Source organism: Muscardinus avellanarius (genome assembly GCF_963383645.1).
Source record: "Muscardinus avellanarius genome assembly, chromosome: 9".
Lineage (NCBI taxonomy): Eukaryota > Metazoa > Chordata > Mammalia > Rodentia > Gliridae > Muscardinus > Muscardinus avellanarius.
The window spans coordinates 48,871,635-48,888,375 of record NC_137795.1 but is presented as its reverse complement, the minus strand read 5'-3'; the positions used below and the strand labels follow the sequence as shown (position 1 = coordinate 48,888,375).

The following is a 16,741-nucleotide window of genomic DNA, read 5'->3' as shown; positions in this document are numbered from 1 at the left end:
ACTTAATAAGGTAAGATGGGGCAGGACATCTAAAGGAATAGAAGTAAAGCTAAGTGGCTTGGGAAACTGATCTATGACACAGATCCTTTAAAACTATTAAATATGTTCTTTCTTCTAGGAAGCTTGTGTGTATGTTACAGCCCAAAGTTTGACTCTCGGGAGCAAATCACATATTCAGTGTTTTACTTCCATAAAGGTACTTGTCATTTATTATATTGTATCTATACATAATTGTTTTTCCAAATAGCAAATTAGAGTTTGGAAGTTTTATTGATTTGCAGTCAGTTTTTATCTGTGCATTCTGTACCCATACATCCACATAATACATTTTCTGAAGAAGTTCTCCAATGGTAAATATTATGTTAGCTAAATATTATGTGCTATGTATTTTTTTGTCCCAGTTTATATCTTTTTCTAGGCCCATGGACCAATCTGAATGGAAATATTTGCCCAAAGTGTGTTTGTTTGCCTTTTAGTTATTAATTGGAATGTTTCTGTAGCTTTAATTCAGATGGTTATGTGGGGTTTTAGTTAAAATCTTCCATGATCTCAGACCTGAACAGGTTTTAGATGTAACATGTGCTTATTACATTTCACTCCTCTGTGGTTCAGGATATTGATCTGGCAACAGGTGAGGAGCTGGATGAACGCCCAGCCCTTTCCACTTCTGTAGTAGGTCACAGCTTGCCCTTTCAGAGTTTTGGTGTGAACCATGCTAGGGGTACTTTGCTCATTTATTCTCTTTTCCCCCCATGGCACTAGGCATTGAACTCGAGGGTATTCTACCTCTGAGCTATACCCCCGGCCCCTTTTTATTCTTTGTTTGGAAACAGGATCTTACTGGTTGCTCAGAGTCTCCCTAAGGTTGCTGAGGCTGGCCTTGAACCTGTGATCCTCCTATCTTAGTCTCCCAAGTACAGGGATTACAGGTGTGTGCTAACACACCTGGCTTGTTTAGTTATTTAAAATTAGTATTTGTGTAGTACATACTGTGGGTGGAATTAAAAATTTTTAAAGATGGCATATTTTTGTAACCAATATTTTAAAATTTTTATATCAAGCCACAACAGGGTTCTTTGGGAGTGTTAGAGATCAAAATAACTTTAAAAGCTTAGTAATGGCAGGGCGTGGTGGCGCATGCTTGTAATCCCCGCACTTGGGAGGCTGAGACAGGAGGATCGCATGGGTTCAAAGACAGCCTCAGCTACTTAGTGAGGCTTTCAGCAACTTAGTGAGACCCTGTTTCCAAATAAAGTATAAAAAAGGTCTGGGAGGATAGCCTGGAGGTAGAAAGCCTCTGGGTTCCACCCCTAGTACCACCAAACAACAACAACAACAACAACAACAACAACAACAACAACAACAAAACAGCTTAGCAATGGAGAAACAAAATCTAACGTCAGAACTAGTCATATACTACAATAGTGTAGGTTTAGGATCCTGTGGAAAGTTTCAACTTTTTTTTATGATTAATGTGATGATTAAAACTAGCAGACTCTTTTGAAGCATTAGAGAAGTACAGCGAGTACGCTGAGTTTGGTAGGTGGTCGAATCCCCTTCCTAACTAAATGTGGGTTTGTGACTTGGGAAGTCTCAGGACATCTTAATGACCACAAGTGTGTAGCAGTGACCCTTGAAGCACGAGGGCCGATGGAGCCATCTGCTCCCCTCCATCTGAGGTCAGGAGGCAGGTCCCTCTGGGCCCTTCTTTCTCTGAACAACCTACATCTTTTGTCTAAGATTATACCCAGGCCAAGAATGACCAAAGATTGTGACTGTGCTCAGATGATCCACCTGCACTGCTGGCTTTTGGAGAACCAGGGCCACCGTGAAATCTAGAAGACAGTTACTAAAACCTGGGAGTGTTTTGTAGAGTCTCTGCCTTGAGTACTTGAGTACAGTTTTAGCTCTTGGTGTCTTGACATTCTTCCTCTGGCTTCGTGTTCTCCATCCGTAGGATACAGCAAGACGTTCACCGTGGCCCTGGGGAGTGCTGGCTCACACGTGACAAAGGGAGTCACTTTCCTCAACCTCAGTGAGTGGTGAGGAGACATGGGTCTCTTCTCTGGCTCTTCTTCCAGGCCCTGCTGTGCTTCTGTGTCCACTGTCTTGCTTTTCTTCCCTCTACTCCATTTTCTCATGCCTCTTTGCACAGGCAGCTTGTGATGACAATCACTGATCCTTCTGAAGCCTGGTGGGAGAAGGATTTTTTTTTTTTTTAGAACACGCTCCCCTTCCTGCTCAACCCCATTAGCTTTTTTGGTGGAAGTCTATCTTCCCTCTTTAGAAACCTAGGCTGTGCACTTTCTTCTGATTTAGGTAGCAGTTCGTAAAAAGCCATTTGCTAGTATAAAAATGCTGACCCTGAATAAGCTATTCCCTATCAGCCTAGGAGGAATAATTTATCATGTTGACTCTGGATTCTAGAGGGACAAGGGCTTTTTGGGCATTGTTCATTTCCTCTTGCTAGCTTATGAAAGCTTGAGTCCCATTAATGATTGATGATGAAGTGAGTTTTTTTTTTTAATTGAGTAAATATGGTGACAGGAGCCTGAATATTGGACTAAAGCATATTAAGGGGTTCTATCATGAAGAAAGAAAGGGAGAAGAGTTTACTGTATCTCCCTACCAAGATCTGCTTTTCCTGGCCAGTTGGGACATAGACCATCAAGAGTTTAGCATAAGAACCAAGCGATAGAATGGGCACTGGCCTATGTGTGGGACATGGCACAGTGTCTAAAGAAGGAAATCTCAGGCTGGGATAAGTAGGTGATGCTTTGATATCGTTCCCCATCCCTGTTGCTGAGTCTGTCCACTGTCATGACTAAGGTTTAGGAAAGTATGGTGTGGAAACTGAGGGAAGGGAGAACTAAAACTGGTAAGTGCGTACAAAGATTTATCTTTCAAATGGTACTAGTGGTTAAGTTAAATATTTTATGCTAAGTGGGCCTATGTGTGGCCGACTTTAACAGGATCTCAGAACCTGCAGGGAAATGGCCTTGGGCCTGGCTCCACTGCTTCCGGTGATAAAGGAGAGAATAGAAGGTTCTTGGGTCTGGGACTTGATTCTTATCAGCAGTGCTAAGTCAGCGCCCATTTCAAGAGTGGAAACTTTCCATTAAAAAAATCTAGCATTTTGTGAGGGCAAAGGTATCTTATTTCTTTGCCCCTGGGAATGACTTGAAAAGGGCAGGGCAGGATTTGATGTATGTGGAAAGGGCAGAAATACTAGAGCTTTATGAAAATAGTCTCTTACATAAGTTGTCTTTCCATCCTAAGCACATTTTATTTATTGTCTTAATTTTATATATTTATTTTTGGTACTGGGGATTGAACCCAGGGGAATTCTACTTCCTAGCGACACCTCCAGGTTTTTAATATTTTATTTTGAAAGTCTCGCTAAATTCTGAGGGTTTCATTAAGTTGCCGAGTCTGTCCTTGAACCTATAGTCCTCCTGTCTTAGCCTCCCAAGGACTGGTATTACAGGGGTACATCACTGCTCCCAGATCAGCAAATTTTATAGGCACAAAATTGTACCCAAGATTTAAACTGTTTGGGGTGGGTATTTTTATGACAACAGTATTACTTGTTCGATGGATATGTTTTGCTATTAACTGCCTATAATTTCCCTGTATTGCCACCCTGTTAAAGAGGGCATATATTGATTGAAATATCAAAATTAAAGTTTTAGCCAGGTATGGTGGCACACACTTGTAATCCTAGTACTTGGGAGGCTGAGATATGAGGATTACAGGTTCAAAGCCAGCCTTGGCAATTTAGCAACATAGTGGGACCATGTTTCCAAATAAGACATAAAATTAGGCTGTGGGTGTAGCTTGGAGGTAGACTATCTCTGGTTCATTCCCTGGTGCCCCCCAAAAATAAAATTTCAAAAATATTTCCACTAGCCCCCAAATATCTGTTTAAGAGAAATATGCTTAAAAATCAACTACCATTTATTTAATTTGTACTGTAAGTGAATTATTATTCTTAAGTTATCTTGATTCTTACAACAGTTCTACCCCGTGGGGGTATCCTTATTTTATAGATAATGACACCAAGGTTTAGAAAAGGTGGGATGTGTGTCAGACTTCCTTCAGAGCATCACGGGGGCACTGTGTCCAGTTTCTCCTGTGGCTGTAACTGAGTGCCACAAGCTGAGGGCTTAAAGTGACCCAGATACTGTTGCAGTTCTGGAGCTGGAAGTCCTAAACCAGGGCTCAGATGCTAAAACCAAGGTGCAGGTGGGACTGGTCCCAACTGGAGGCTCCAGGGAAGAGCCTCCTCCTTGGTCCTCTAGCATCTAGAAGCTGGCTTTTCTTGGTTCACAATTACCTCACGCCAATCTCTTTGTCATAAGAACTCACCTGTAGTCAGATCTGCCTCGGCCTCCCTCTTAAGAGGACTTTTGTGATTATATTGGGTCCACTTGGATAACCTAGGATACTCTGCCCATCTCAAGGTACTGGTCACATCTGTAAAGTCCCTTTCATCACGAACGTTCTTACTCACAGGCCCTGGAGATGAGCACATGAGCACCTTTAGGGCCATCGTTTATTCTACCAAAGGTGCTCTGGCCATTTTTGAAGAGATCTCATTTCTTTTCTTTGGTACTAGAAATCGAATCCAGGGGTATATTCTACCTCCAAGCTACACCCCACACCCAGCTTTATTCTTTTATTTTGAAACAGGGTCTCACTAAGTTGTTGAGGCTGGTCTCAAACCTGCGATCCTCCCTGTCTCCACCTCCCAAGTACTGGGATGACAGGTGTGTGCTGCTTCTGAGGAGACGGTCATTCTTTGTGCCAGACTTCCCTGAGCCTTCAGGATTGAACATCCCTAAGGACCACCCAACAAATGATAGTAGAAATCCTCCACCCTACCCCAGTGATGGTGACAACCCGGAGTACCCTCATGTATTTCCAAGTGCGCCCTCCCCAGGGACACGTACCACCACATTAACTGTTGACCTAGGAGTTAACCTGCATCCTTTAGTGACCTTTCTACTACGCCTCAGCACATCATTTCTTGTGTTCTTTCTACTAAAGTGTTGCTAGGATGAGATGATCACAGTCATCTATGTTCAGCACTTTAACGTCACTTACCCTCCGAGCTCAAAGGGCACTGAAGCCAACTGGTTAGTTTTATATCCTCTTTATTTTCTTTTCCCCAGAGTGTCTACTATGCTCGGGATCGGTGAATGTTTATTTGCTTTTTAAAGGAGCCTTCTGAATCCAAATGTTTCTTCTATATAACATTCACTACCACAGGATTTCAGTTTTTCTATGATCCTAGAAAAATTAACAACAAGGGCTACCTTCACACTTTCATTCTCCCAAAGCCTATTTTTATATCTATTTATGTCTTGGTACTGGAGGTTGAACTTGGGCATTTACCTCTGAGTTATTCCCCCAGCCCTTTTTATTTTTTAAAACACAGTCTTGTTAAATTGCCGAGTCTGGCCTCAAACCAATGGTCCTCCTGGTCTCAGCCTCCCAAGTATTGGTACAGGCATGTACCACCATGTCTGGCTCATAAGACTATTTTATACCATGTTTGAATCTGGGTACATAATGTTCTCTGGGTACACACATGTCTAGTTTAGGGACCATGAGGCATGAATTCTAAGTGGCTAACTCTACAAAAAAATAAATGAGTACTTCACAAAATGTCAGGATGTCCACGAAGATTGCCTTGATGAACATTAGTTTCTCTAAACAAAATGATGGTGATGCTGATGAGGGGACAAATGTGGGAAACTGCATTTTAGAGCCCTCCCAAATTGGCAAAAACTACGAAGAAAATTCCCGTTATAAACTATTCCAGGCTTATCAGATGCAGGGATGATTCATGTTGCTTGATATTTTTATTCTCATTTCCTCTCAGATCATTTAGATTCACAGAAAGCCACAGTTGATTTAGAAACAAAACTTAGGTATAAACTAAGATAAGCAGGGCCAGATGTCTGAAGATAATTAGCCACAGAGAGAAGAAATAAATGAGAGTTGACCAGTAAGGTGAAATGTACTGGCCTCCGACAGCTTGTTATTAGTAAAAAAAAAAAAAAAAAAAAAAAAAAAAACTTTTGTGTTTTGAGATTCAAAGAAAAATAGAGATAATATATAGTTTGAGACTTTATCTGGATTTATATAGCTTTTTATCACATGTAAATGACTTAAATCTTTCTCTCCTGCAGACTATTATGTGGCTGTTTACTTACCTGGTTATTTCCTCCATTTAATTAACATTCAGCATCCAGACTTGATCTGCCACAGTCTGTTTCTTTCAGGTATGGATAGAGCTTTGCTTTCATAGATATGGCCCATCTGGGTTTGTTTTGACTTTAGTATCTATTTTGCGAAAGGAGTCTCTTTTATTTGCTAATCCTTTTTTTTTTTTTTTTTGTTAGGAAACAGTGAAATGATTGATCTGCTACCTCAGAGTCCCTTACAGTCACTGTCAGAGTCCCTGGTACTGGACTGGTGTTCTGGAAAGCTCTACAGAGCACTCTTTGACCAGTGGTTTTTGTTGCGGTTCCTGTGGAATACCCGCCTAGACTGTGAGAGGATGGCTGCTTTGCACTCTGTGCTGTCATGTGGTCGAGAGCCAGAGTTTCTGGAAGGCCAGGTGAGGGCATAGTTCACGTTAACTTAGTAGTTGAAAATGATCAGAAGTTATTAACAGTTAAGTGAGGGTCGCGGCCTCTGCCGTGACTTGGGCATATTATCCTTTTGTGCATCTTTTTTATGGATCTCTACCAGACCCGGGACTTTGAAGGGTGTGTGTTTTCTTTTGAGTCCAGTAGTTCCCCCTTAACCATGGTTTTGCTTTCTTTGATTTCACTTACCCAAGATCAACTGTGATCTGAAAACATAATGGGAAATTCCAGAAATGAATGATTTATGAGTTCCAAGTTGCATACTGATGCAAAGCGTGTGATGAAATCTCTGGCCATCCTTCCCTGTCCTCCGTGGGTTATGAATCATCTTTGTTTAGTGGGTCCACTCTGTATGTTCTCCTGCCGTTAGTCACTTAGCGGCAGTATCCTAGTGCTTGTGTTCTATTAACTCGTATTGGGCTTAATAATGGCCTTCAAGCATAAGGATAGTGGTGCTGTCATTCAGATATGTCAAAGAGAAGTCCAAAAGCGCTCCCTTTATGTGAAAAGCTGAAAGTTCTTGACTTAATGAGAAAGAAAAAATCACAAGATAAGTTGGGCGTGGTGGCGCACGCTTGTAATCCAAGCATTGGGAGGCTGAGACAGGAGGATCGCAGTTCGCGGACAGCCTCAGCTGCTTAGTGAGGCCCTTTGCAACGCAGTGAGACCCGGTTTCAAATTAAAGAATAAAAAATACGGCTGGAGGTGTAGCTCAGAGGTAGAATGTCCCTGGATCCCCTCCCCCCTCAAAAAAAAAAACACCCACAGGTCAACATTGCTAAGGGTTTGGGTCAAGCAACCACCGAAGGATCCTGGAACATATGCCCTGAAGGTAAGGGAGGATCCTGGAACATATCCCCTGAAGGTAAGGGAGGACTACTATACTCTCCTTTCTATATATTGTAAAGAGATGTTTAACTTCATCAGTAACATTCTGAGGAAATGATCAGAGTGTAATAAGTTTCTCGCTCTATATTTTTCCTGATATATATTTAGTATAACTGTATTACTACCACTAAAATCTGGTGGCAGATTATTACATTTTAATAAAGATAGCTTACATTTGTGTTGCACCTTATACTTTATGAAACTTTTTTTTTGGTGTGGGATTGGAACCCAGGGGCATTCGACCTCCGAGCTACAGCCCCTGCCCTACTTTTTGTTCTTTATTTTGAAACCGGGTCTCACTGAGTTGCGGAGGGCCTCACTAAGTAGCTGAGGTTGTCTGCGAACAGCGATCCTCCCGTCTCAGCCTCCCAAATGCTGGGATTACAAGCGTGCGCTACCACGCCCGGCTATACTTTATGAAACATTTTAACCCGTTCTCTGTCATTTAATTTTTACACCTAGCCTGTGAAGTCAGAGAAATCTTATCATGCTTGGTTGGGGCCGGTGGATAGCTGGGTAATTTAACAGAAAGAAACAGATATTTTACTTTGACCTAGAACAAAAGGGTCTATTTATTCACTCACTTCTTGATGTAGACTAAGACATCTTTAGGTGCATCAGCTCTAGTTAAGAGTCTTAATTAGAATATTCTAAGAGTTCAAAGTCATTTTTTGCATAAAACCACAAATCTGGAAATTTTTATTCATAAGGACATCAGTGATTTAAAGACCCTTTCAAAGCAACCTGTGTATAAAAGTGAATATTTTATTTATTTTTATTTTATTTTATTTTATTTTTTATTTTTTGGTGGTACTGGGGTTCCTGGAAGCCCTTCTACTTCCAGCTACACTCCCATGGGCTACACTCCCAGACCTATTTTCATACTTTTTTATATGGAAACAGGGTCTCTTAAACCAGCGCGGCTAGCTTCGAACCCGTGCGATCCTCCTGTCTCCACCTCCCAAGTGCAGGGATTACAAGCGTGCGCCACCACGCCTGGCTTAAAAGTAAATATCTTAATCCAAGCATTTATACCTAGTTTTTGATAAGTGTTTTAGAGACATGCCTTTGAGTCCAGAGCATTCAAACTCTATTGACCTAACAATGCTCTTTTTGCATCTGAGTTCCATTTGTCGTAGTTAATTCTATTGAGTCACCTAGTTGTGAAGATAAGTACAACCAGCATAATAAGTTTGAAATAAAAGAGCCTATTGGTAGGAGCAGAACTGTGAGAAGGGTACAGTGTGGCGAGGTGAGCCTCACCTCTCCAGCAGTTCTCAGGTAGAAAACATGGGGTCAAGCCGGGCGTGGCGGCACACACTTGTAATTCCAGCATGGGAGGCTGAGACAGGAGGATCGCGGTTCGTGGACAGCCTCAGCGACTACTTAGCGAGGATGTTTGCAACTCAGTGAGACCCTGTTTCCAAATAAAGAATAAAAAATAGGGCTGGGGGTGTAGCTTGGAGGTAGAATGTCCCTGAGTTCCATCCCCAATACTGCAGAAAAAAGAAAAGAAGGGTCTTCATCCCTCCCCCAGGTGAGGATAGAGAGAGTTGTTGATAGAACAGGGATCGTTCCTTCCTTGAAGGACAGCACTTCAGTGTGATGTGCAGAGGGTAAATGGGATGTGCTAAGCTAGAATTCAAGCCCAGGTGGTGGCCTCCAGTCTGGGGTTTTATCTTGCATTTGTTCCTGTATCCCATAGCTCTCCCCCCTGGTGGTTTGGATGACACGATTCATTTCTACCAAAGCCAATATGTTGGCCTTGAAGAAGTTTTATTTAGATCCCAGCCAAGAACATTTACTTAAAAATGTATGGCTGAAGCCGGGCGTGGTGGTGCATGTTTGTAATCCCCGCTCTTGGGAGGTAGAGACAGGAGGATCCCCCTGGTTTGGAGCCAGCCTCTCTGGCTTAAGAGACCCTGTTTTCAAATAAAATATAAAAATAAGTCTGGGAGTGTAGCCCGGAGGTAGAAGGGCTTCCAGGAACCCTAGTACCACCAAAAAAAAAAAAAAAAAAAAAAAAAAAAGCCGGGCTGAGCATGGTAGCGCACGCTTGTAATCACAGCATTCGGGAGGCTGAGACAGGAGGATCGTGGTTCACTGACAACCTCAGCTACTTAGGCCCTCTGCAACTTAGTGAGACCCTGTTTCAAAAGAAAGAATAAAAGTAGGGCAAGGGGTGTAGCTCAGAGGTCAAATGTCCCTGGGTTCCATCCCCAGACACCCCCCCCAAAAAAAAAAAATGTATGGCCAGGCGTGGTAGCACACACTTGTAATCCCAGTACTTGAGAGGCTGAGACAGGAGGATCACAGGTTTACAGCCAGCCTCAGCTACTTAATAAGGCCTCTATAACTTAGTGAGACCCTATTTTACAATAAAGAATAAAAAATAGGGCTGGGGGCGTAGCTCAGAGGTAGAAGCCCCCAGGTTCAATCCCCAGGACTGCAAAAAATAAATGAGTGAATAAATAAAAATAAAAATGTATAAAAGACCTCATTATAATATGGATTTACCTGCCCAGTATTATATTATGTGTCTTAATAAAAAAAAGAATGTATTTTTAGGTAATTCCAAACTATAAAATTAAAAATATTATTTATATAAGATATACAAACACACATTTGTACTTGTTTGGTGGAGGAGGAGGATGCAGATTTAAATACAAACAGTTCTGACTTTTCTTTCTTACAGATTATCCATTGGATTTCTGAGAACGCCTCTGCCTGCCATTCATTTGACCTCATTCAGGAATTTATAATTGGTGAGCACTGCTGATGTTGCACATTAAGTCAAATACTTGACCCTTTTGCTTGAGAGAAAGCAGTAAATTGATAATGAATGCCTCAATATGTCAAAATCCTGCCTAGGAGCACGTCTGAAAAAAACCCCAACTGCAGTCAGCAGCTAATTAAATTTCATTCTCTTGTGGTTTTGTGAGAAACTGTGGCTTTCAGACACTGGTGAGGCATGATAGAATTTTGATTCTATAATCTTATTAGTGATTTTTCCCCCCAGTAAAATGTAACTTAGCCCAGTTTTGTGTTGGCTGGCTCCATATATAGTGGTATAGCATATATCACTTGGGAAAACGTACCAAATTAAAAAAATAAACTGACATTGTAAAAAGTAGAACTTGAACATTTTCGTCTGTAGATAAAATCATAACCTCTGAAGATGAAGAAAAAGGCAATGGAAATTTTGTTGGTTTGCTTGATTGGGTTGAATTATAAGATATCTTTATTAAATCATGTCTCAGCTGGGTATGGGGGCAGTACTTTGGAGGTTGAAGCAGGAGGATCACAGACTTGGGGCCAGCCTCCACAATTTAGCAAGACCCTGCTTCAAAATAAAGGGCTATGGGTGTAGTTTGGAGGCAGAACACCCCTGGGTGAAATCTCCAGTAAGCAACACACACACACACACACACACACACACACACACACACTCACTCACTCACTCATGTCTCTTTTTCCTCTCTCAAAAATCTACTCAGCTTCCTCATATTGGAGCATCTACCCAGAGACTGGCAGTGTGGACAGTCTTCTGCCCTATTCTTCAGTGCTCACCTGGGATGCGGTAAGAGAGCACTCTGCATCTATAGATATAAATGATTCACAGGTCAGTGCAGGACATCCTTGTTATAGCAGTTAAGGCCATTTCATTTTTCTTTTGTCTGACAAAAAATTGAGTTGGAGTTTTCTGGCAGAAAAGCTGAGCAATCCAAAATTTGAAATGCTTCGAAATCTAAGGGTTTTTGAGAACCAATGTGATGCCATCCGTGGAAAATGTCCTCTTGCGATGAATCTCAGTCAGAACACAGAAGCATTAAAAATTGTTGCGGTGAAATGTGTTTGGTGTGTGAGGGGAGAAGTAATTCCCCCACCACAACCACACAGACAAACAAAAACCAGGGATTCTTGTCCTAAGCTAAGAATAAATATGCGTAGCTTGGACAGTTGCTGAAGATTTAAAGAAGTTTATTAAAAAGATAGAAATACAGGAGATAGTTATAGCCCTGTGCCCGAGGGAGAGCGGCACAAGGGGGCAATTCGATTGAATATACGGAAGAACTCCAGTATACTGAGTGTTTTTATCCCGACCAAGTCCTTGGCAGGTCCTTTGATCTGTAGATATACTAGCCCTGTCTCTAGCCCCGTCTCTGCTGTCTCCAGCCGGATTTGCCCCAGAAGGGGGTGGGGGATGTCCTGCCTCCAAACACAGCCCTCTACACCTCTTATTCCATCCCCAAGATGTGTGAAATTGTTTCTCTGGGATCTGAGATTTCTTCAGATTTCCCTTAGGTCATTTGTTTCTCTTTTAGAAATGTCAAGAAGCCTCTTTACAAATCCTTTCTGCCAATCCTGGTTTTCCTAGTACAAACAATATATTTTTAAAATTGGAAATCTTTCCCAATACTGATATACTAATACATTTTAAAACCTCTTTCCAATACTAGTACAAAAATATTGTATAAAATGCCTTCAGGCCGTGTGTTTGGGGTTTAGGAAACATAAATGAATCTGATGTTTAGGTTTAGATTCCATCCCTAAGATATCTCATTATGTATCTACAATGAGCCCAAAATTGAAAAGAATCCCAAATCTGAAATATTTCTGGTCCCAAGCATTTGGGATAAAGGAATATCCACCTGTAGCAAATCCCTGCCACTGGCCAAAGGTAGGATTGAAGGAGAAGATACAGGGTATTTGTTACCCTTCATTTAGCCTTGCAGAACTAAGCCTCTATATGACGTTTTTATGGAATGGCCTTTTTGGTTTTGTGTTGGCTAGAGTGAATTAAAGTATATAGTAGGTTTAATTTATTATTATTATTATTATTATTATTATTATTATTATTATTATTATTATTTTGGTAGTACTTGGGATGGAACCCTTCTACCTCCAGGCTACACTCTCAGACCTACTTTATATTTTTTTTAAATTTGGAAACAGGGTCTCTTAAGCCAGAGCGGCTGGCTTTGAACCTGAGCGATCCTCCTGTCTCCGCCTCCCAAGCACGGGGATGACAAGCATGCGCCACCACGCCCGGCTATATTAGGTTTTATAAACAAGAAGTGGCTGGTCTATTGCAGCTATACTTGGTTGTTTAGGGTCTTCGGGACTCCTTTTCGTGGCCTCGTAAAGGAAGCCTGTAATAACTCAGGAGCTTCAAGATCAGTAAGTGTTAGTGATCCTCAGAAACCTCACTCCACTCAACCTCTTCTTCCTGTTGGCCTGAATACTTTTAAAGTAGGAAGCATTGTGCTAAAATGCTCTTCATTTTCTCTTGAACCCGGTGCAGTGAACTGAGCTTTCTCACAACGGCGACCGAAAGGCACATGTAGTCTGAGCCTGAACACATCCTTCCTTTTCTCCTTTTGCATTAAGATGCTTGGAACTAGGATGTGACATGCTTAGTCCTGAAGCAGAAGTTGTGTCAAAAAGATATTTAGAGCCGGGCCTGGTGGCACATACTTGTGATCCCAGTACTTGGGAGGCTGATACAGGAGGATCGCAGTTTCAGTGCCGGCCTCAGCTACTTAGTGAGGCCCTCCACAACTTAGTGAGCCTTTAAAATAAAAATAAAAAAATAGGGCCAGGAGTATAGCTCGGAGGTAGAATGCCTCTGGGTTTAATCCCCAGTACCACAAAAAAGTATTTAGAGAAATAAGTTTAAGTAACACAAACACAGGCAATTGTGCGCCAGAGTATATTGTGATTCTTTCATTTTGACTTTAGACTCTGTCTAAATATTGTCCTTGCCTATGACCTATCAATTGTATTTGATTAATTTCTGAATTTTTGATATGCACAACGGTAGTGTTTTTCTGAAGGTTCTTTGTTGACCGTTATTGTTATTAGGTTTACGTGTTTCACTGTGGAGCTGTGAGGGAGAGATCTGAGCTTGGCCCTTTCCTAGACGCCCACGTTTTTCCTTTAAGAGCACTTGCGAAGATATGAGCAGACTCTTGTGGTTCTGCGGCAGGAAGTCTGCAGGTTTCACCACTGGGGGTCAGGAAATGCAGATCTCGGCTTCCTCCCTTATCACCACTGCTCTTAAGTCCTGTGTTCAAAGCATCTAGGAGCAGGGCTGGGACCTCCGTTCCCAAGTCTGAGTTGCAAGATGGGGCATGTTTTTACTGGATGTCGTGTGGGGGTGTCGTCCTTATGGGCCATCCTTCACTTTTGCATTTCTCAGGACTCTATGGGGCACAGGAAAACACATTCAGAGTGACATCAGGAAGTCCCACCAGAACAACAAAGTAAAGAAACCCACAGTTACAACCTCCATACACGAGGCTTGTTTTGGGGTTTACCATAATACTTTGAAACTTCTTGTGGTTGGAGTAGGTTACTGTAAAGGCCTCTTCTAATACTGAAGTTCTGTATGAACTTACGTTTACCTTTTTTTTTTTTTTTTTTTTGAGTCCTGGGAATTGAACCCAGGGGAATTCTGCCCACCTCATATATATATATATAGTACCTGTAATCCTGTCTATTCTCAGTACTAAAACCTTAATAAAAACTTGCCACAGTAGAAAAATAACAATTTCATGCTCTTATAGGAAGACAACTGAATTGTGTAATTTGACACTAGAAGATATGGTGCTCTTCCACATAGATAATCCTGAACTGTGCTTTGAAAATAATCACAGCTATTTAAAAATGCCATTGTTATGACTATTTTTAAAAGCATTTTCCATAACCTAAAACTGTAATTTTAATGCTGCTTTGAGGTATTCTCTGCTGCTGAGTGATGCTGAGTGAAGCCCACAATAATTTTTATCACAGGCTTTATGCTATCGCATGAAAAACTCAGCATTTTGAATGTTCTGAACATTTTTTTCTCTTGCCGTGATGTCTTTTTTCATAGGATATGGTGTGTTGATACAATACAGGTCACTTAAGCTCTAAACAAATGCCAATTCCTATTTTTGCATAGCACCTCCAAAATTATTATCTCCTATATCTCCTAAAAGAAATCAGAATTGACCAGATGAGAAGCTAATTATATAGCTAACACAGAGACAGACATGATATGCATTCACAAACATATCAAAATCAATCACTAAGCCAACAGGAGAAGGAGGGAGGGGGAGGGAATGGGGTGGGAATTGGAGAAGTGCATGTGTACATGTCGGCCTCTACCATCTTGTACTCCATTAAGATGTAAAACTACAGTGCACCAATAAAAAAAAATTAAATAGAAATGGAAAAAACCAATTTTAGATATTTATCCCTTTAAAATTCTGTGTTAGTAGAATGAGGTCACTCGGACTTTTAATATGAATCCTCTTGGTGTGGCCTTGGTACTAAAGCCGCATCAGCTCTTATCTCTGGAATCACGGTGGATGATGGAGTGCACAGAAACTTCCAATTCAAGTTATGTAAGAACCCCATCAATTCTGGTTCCGTCTACAAGGCAGGGATCAACTGTAACACATGCGAGTGCAAGTGAAGAGGGGGAAGGTGTAAATAGTGAACATGCCCCTTAAGTTACTGTGTGTGTGTGTGTGTGTGTGTGTGTGTGTGTATGTGTGTGTGTGTGTGTTACTGCGGATTGAACCTAGGGACATTTTACCTCTGAGCCACATCCCAGCACCATTTTTTTTTTTTTTTTTTTTTTTTTTTTGTGGTACTGGGGATGGAACCCTTCTACCTCCGGGCTATACTCCCAGGCCTATTTTATATTTTATTTGGAAACAGGGTCTCTTAAGCCAGTGAGGCTGGCTTCGAACCTGCCCCATTTTTTTTTTAATACAGTGTCTCACTAAGTTGTTGAAGGTTTTGTTAAGTTTCTGAGGCTGGCCCTGAACCTGCGATCGTCCTGTCACAGCCTCCCAAGTACTGGGATTACAGGTGTATGCCACCATACCTGGTCCCTTTTATTATTGCATTTGCTGATACAAATATAGCTTGCCTCATGTGTTCTTAAATAGAAGTGGGTTAAAGATACAATATTTCCCCCTGTATGTTTTTGTAATAATCATTTCCTTTCCTGTAAAGATCCTGTCAGCTGTTTTTGTTGTTGTTGTTGTTGCTTATTTTGTTTTAGGTTCTGGGGATTGCATGCAGGGGTGTTCTGTCACAGAACCATACCCTCATCCCTTTGTATTTTTATTTATTTATTTAGTGGCACTAGGGATTGAACCCAAGGGCTTTTACCTCCAAACTACATTCACAGTCTTCTTATTTTTTATTTTGAAACAAGTTCTCGCTAAATTGCTGAGGCTAGCCTTGAACTTGTAATCCTCCTGGGTACCTGTAATCCTGTCCTGGGCTTACAGGCATGCACCACCACTCCTGGCTCCCTTTTTATTTTTTATTTTGAAACAGGATCTTGCCAAATTACTTCACGCTGGCCTCGAACCTGCAATCCCCCTGTCTCAGCCTCCCAAGTATTGAGATTACCAGTATGCACCGCCACACCTAGGTCCTGTCAGCTGTTATTTCAAGGCCAGTTTAGCCAGGGGCAGTGGCAGGCCCCTCGAGTCCCAGCTACTGGAGAGGCTGAGGTTATAAGAGGACTCCTTGAGCTCACAAGTGGGAGACCAGCCCGAGCAACATAGTGAGATGCATCTCAAAAATACAATTTTCCTTTTCAAGTCAAGAAATAGACTGTGTTCACTATTTATATACCCCAGAGCTATTTAAGGTAGAGCTTAGCCAACTGGACGCTTTCCTGGGCTGTTTGCAGGAAACTCTTCCGGAAGGCTCGCGCTTATGGTGGTTGATACGTTGAGCAGTTGTGTGTGTGTTTCCCCACCATAGGAAATTCCTGGAATAACCCTTGTGACCGAAGACATGGCGTTGCCTCTTATGAAGGTAAGTTGCCTGCAGTGAGAGGAAATGCAGGCGTGTGTGAAGGCTAAACCTCTGCTGCCCCCAATGTTAACAGTAAGGAGTTCTAGAAGAGCTCACAGCCTGGCAGAGGAGCTGGGCCGGGCAGCGGCCTTCTCTGCAGAATCCTTCCCTCGTGGTTGGGTGGTCACCGAGCGTGCTGTTACAGACACTCTTGGAAATGCTCTTTGAAGAGAGAAGCTTTCTGAAGGTAGAATTACAGGGCTCAGCTTCAACCATCAAACTCATACCTGCCACTGCGCCACACATGGGTTCCTAGTGGAGGGCTTCCTGTGAATTATCTTTAGAGAGCCTGGGAATGTTCTTATTTCATCCGCAGTCACTCTTTC

At 41.8% G+C, this 16,741-nt stretch overlaps 1 protein-coding gene across 1 annotated transcript in view; it reads left to right on the top strand.

Moving 5' to 3' along the window:
* The window catches only part of GSAP (gamma-secretase activating protein), a gene marked incomplete at both ends in the record, with an annotated part of 101,003 nt that overhangs the window by 47,001 nt on the left and 37,261 nt on the right, over positions 1–16,741 (top strand). The window contains 7 exon segments of the mRNA XM_080701053.1: positions 119–196; positions 1,958–2,035; positions 6,198–6,290; positions 6,411–6,628; positions 10,243–10,312; positions 11,045–11,127; positions 16,323–16,376. Coding sequence (XP_080557179.1) covers positions 119–196; positions 1,958–2,035; positions 6,198–6,290; positions 6,411–6,628; positions 10,243–10,312; positions 11,045–11,127; positions 16,323–16,376 — 674 coding nt within the window.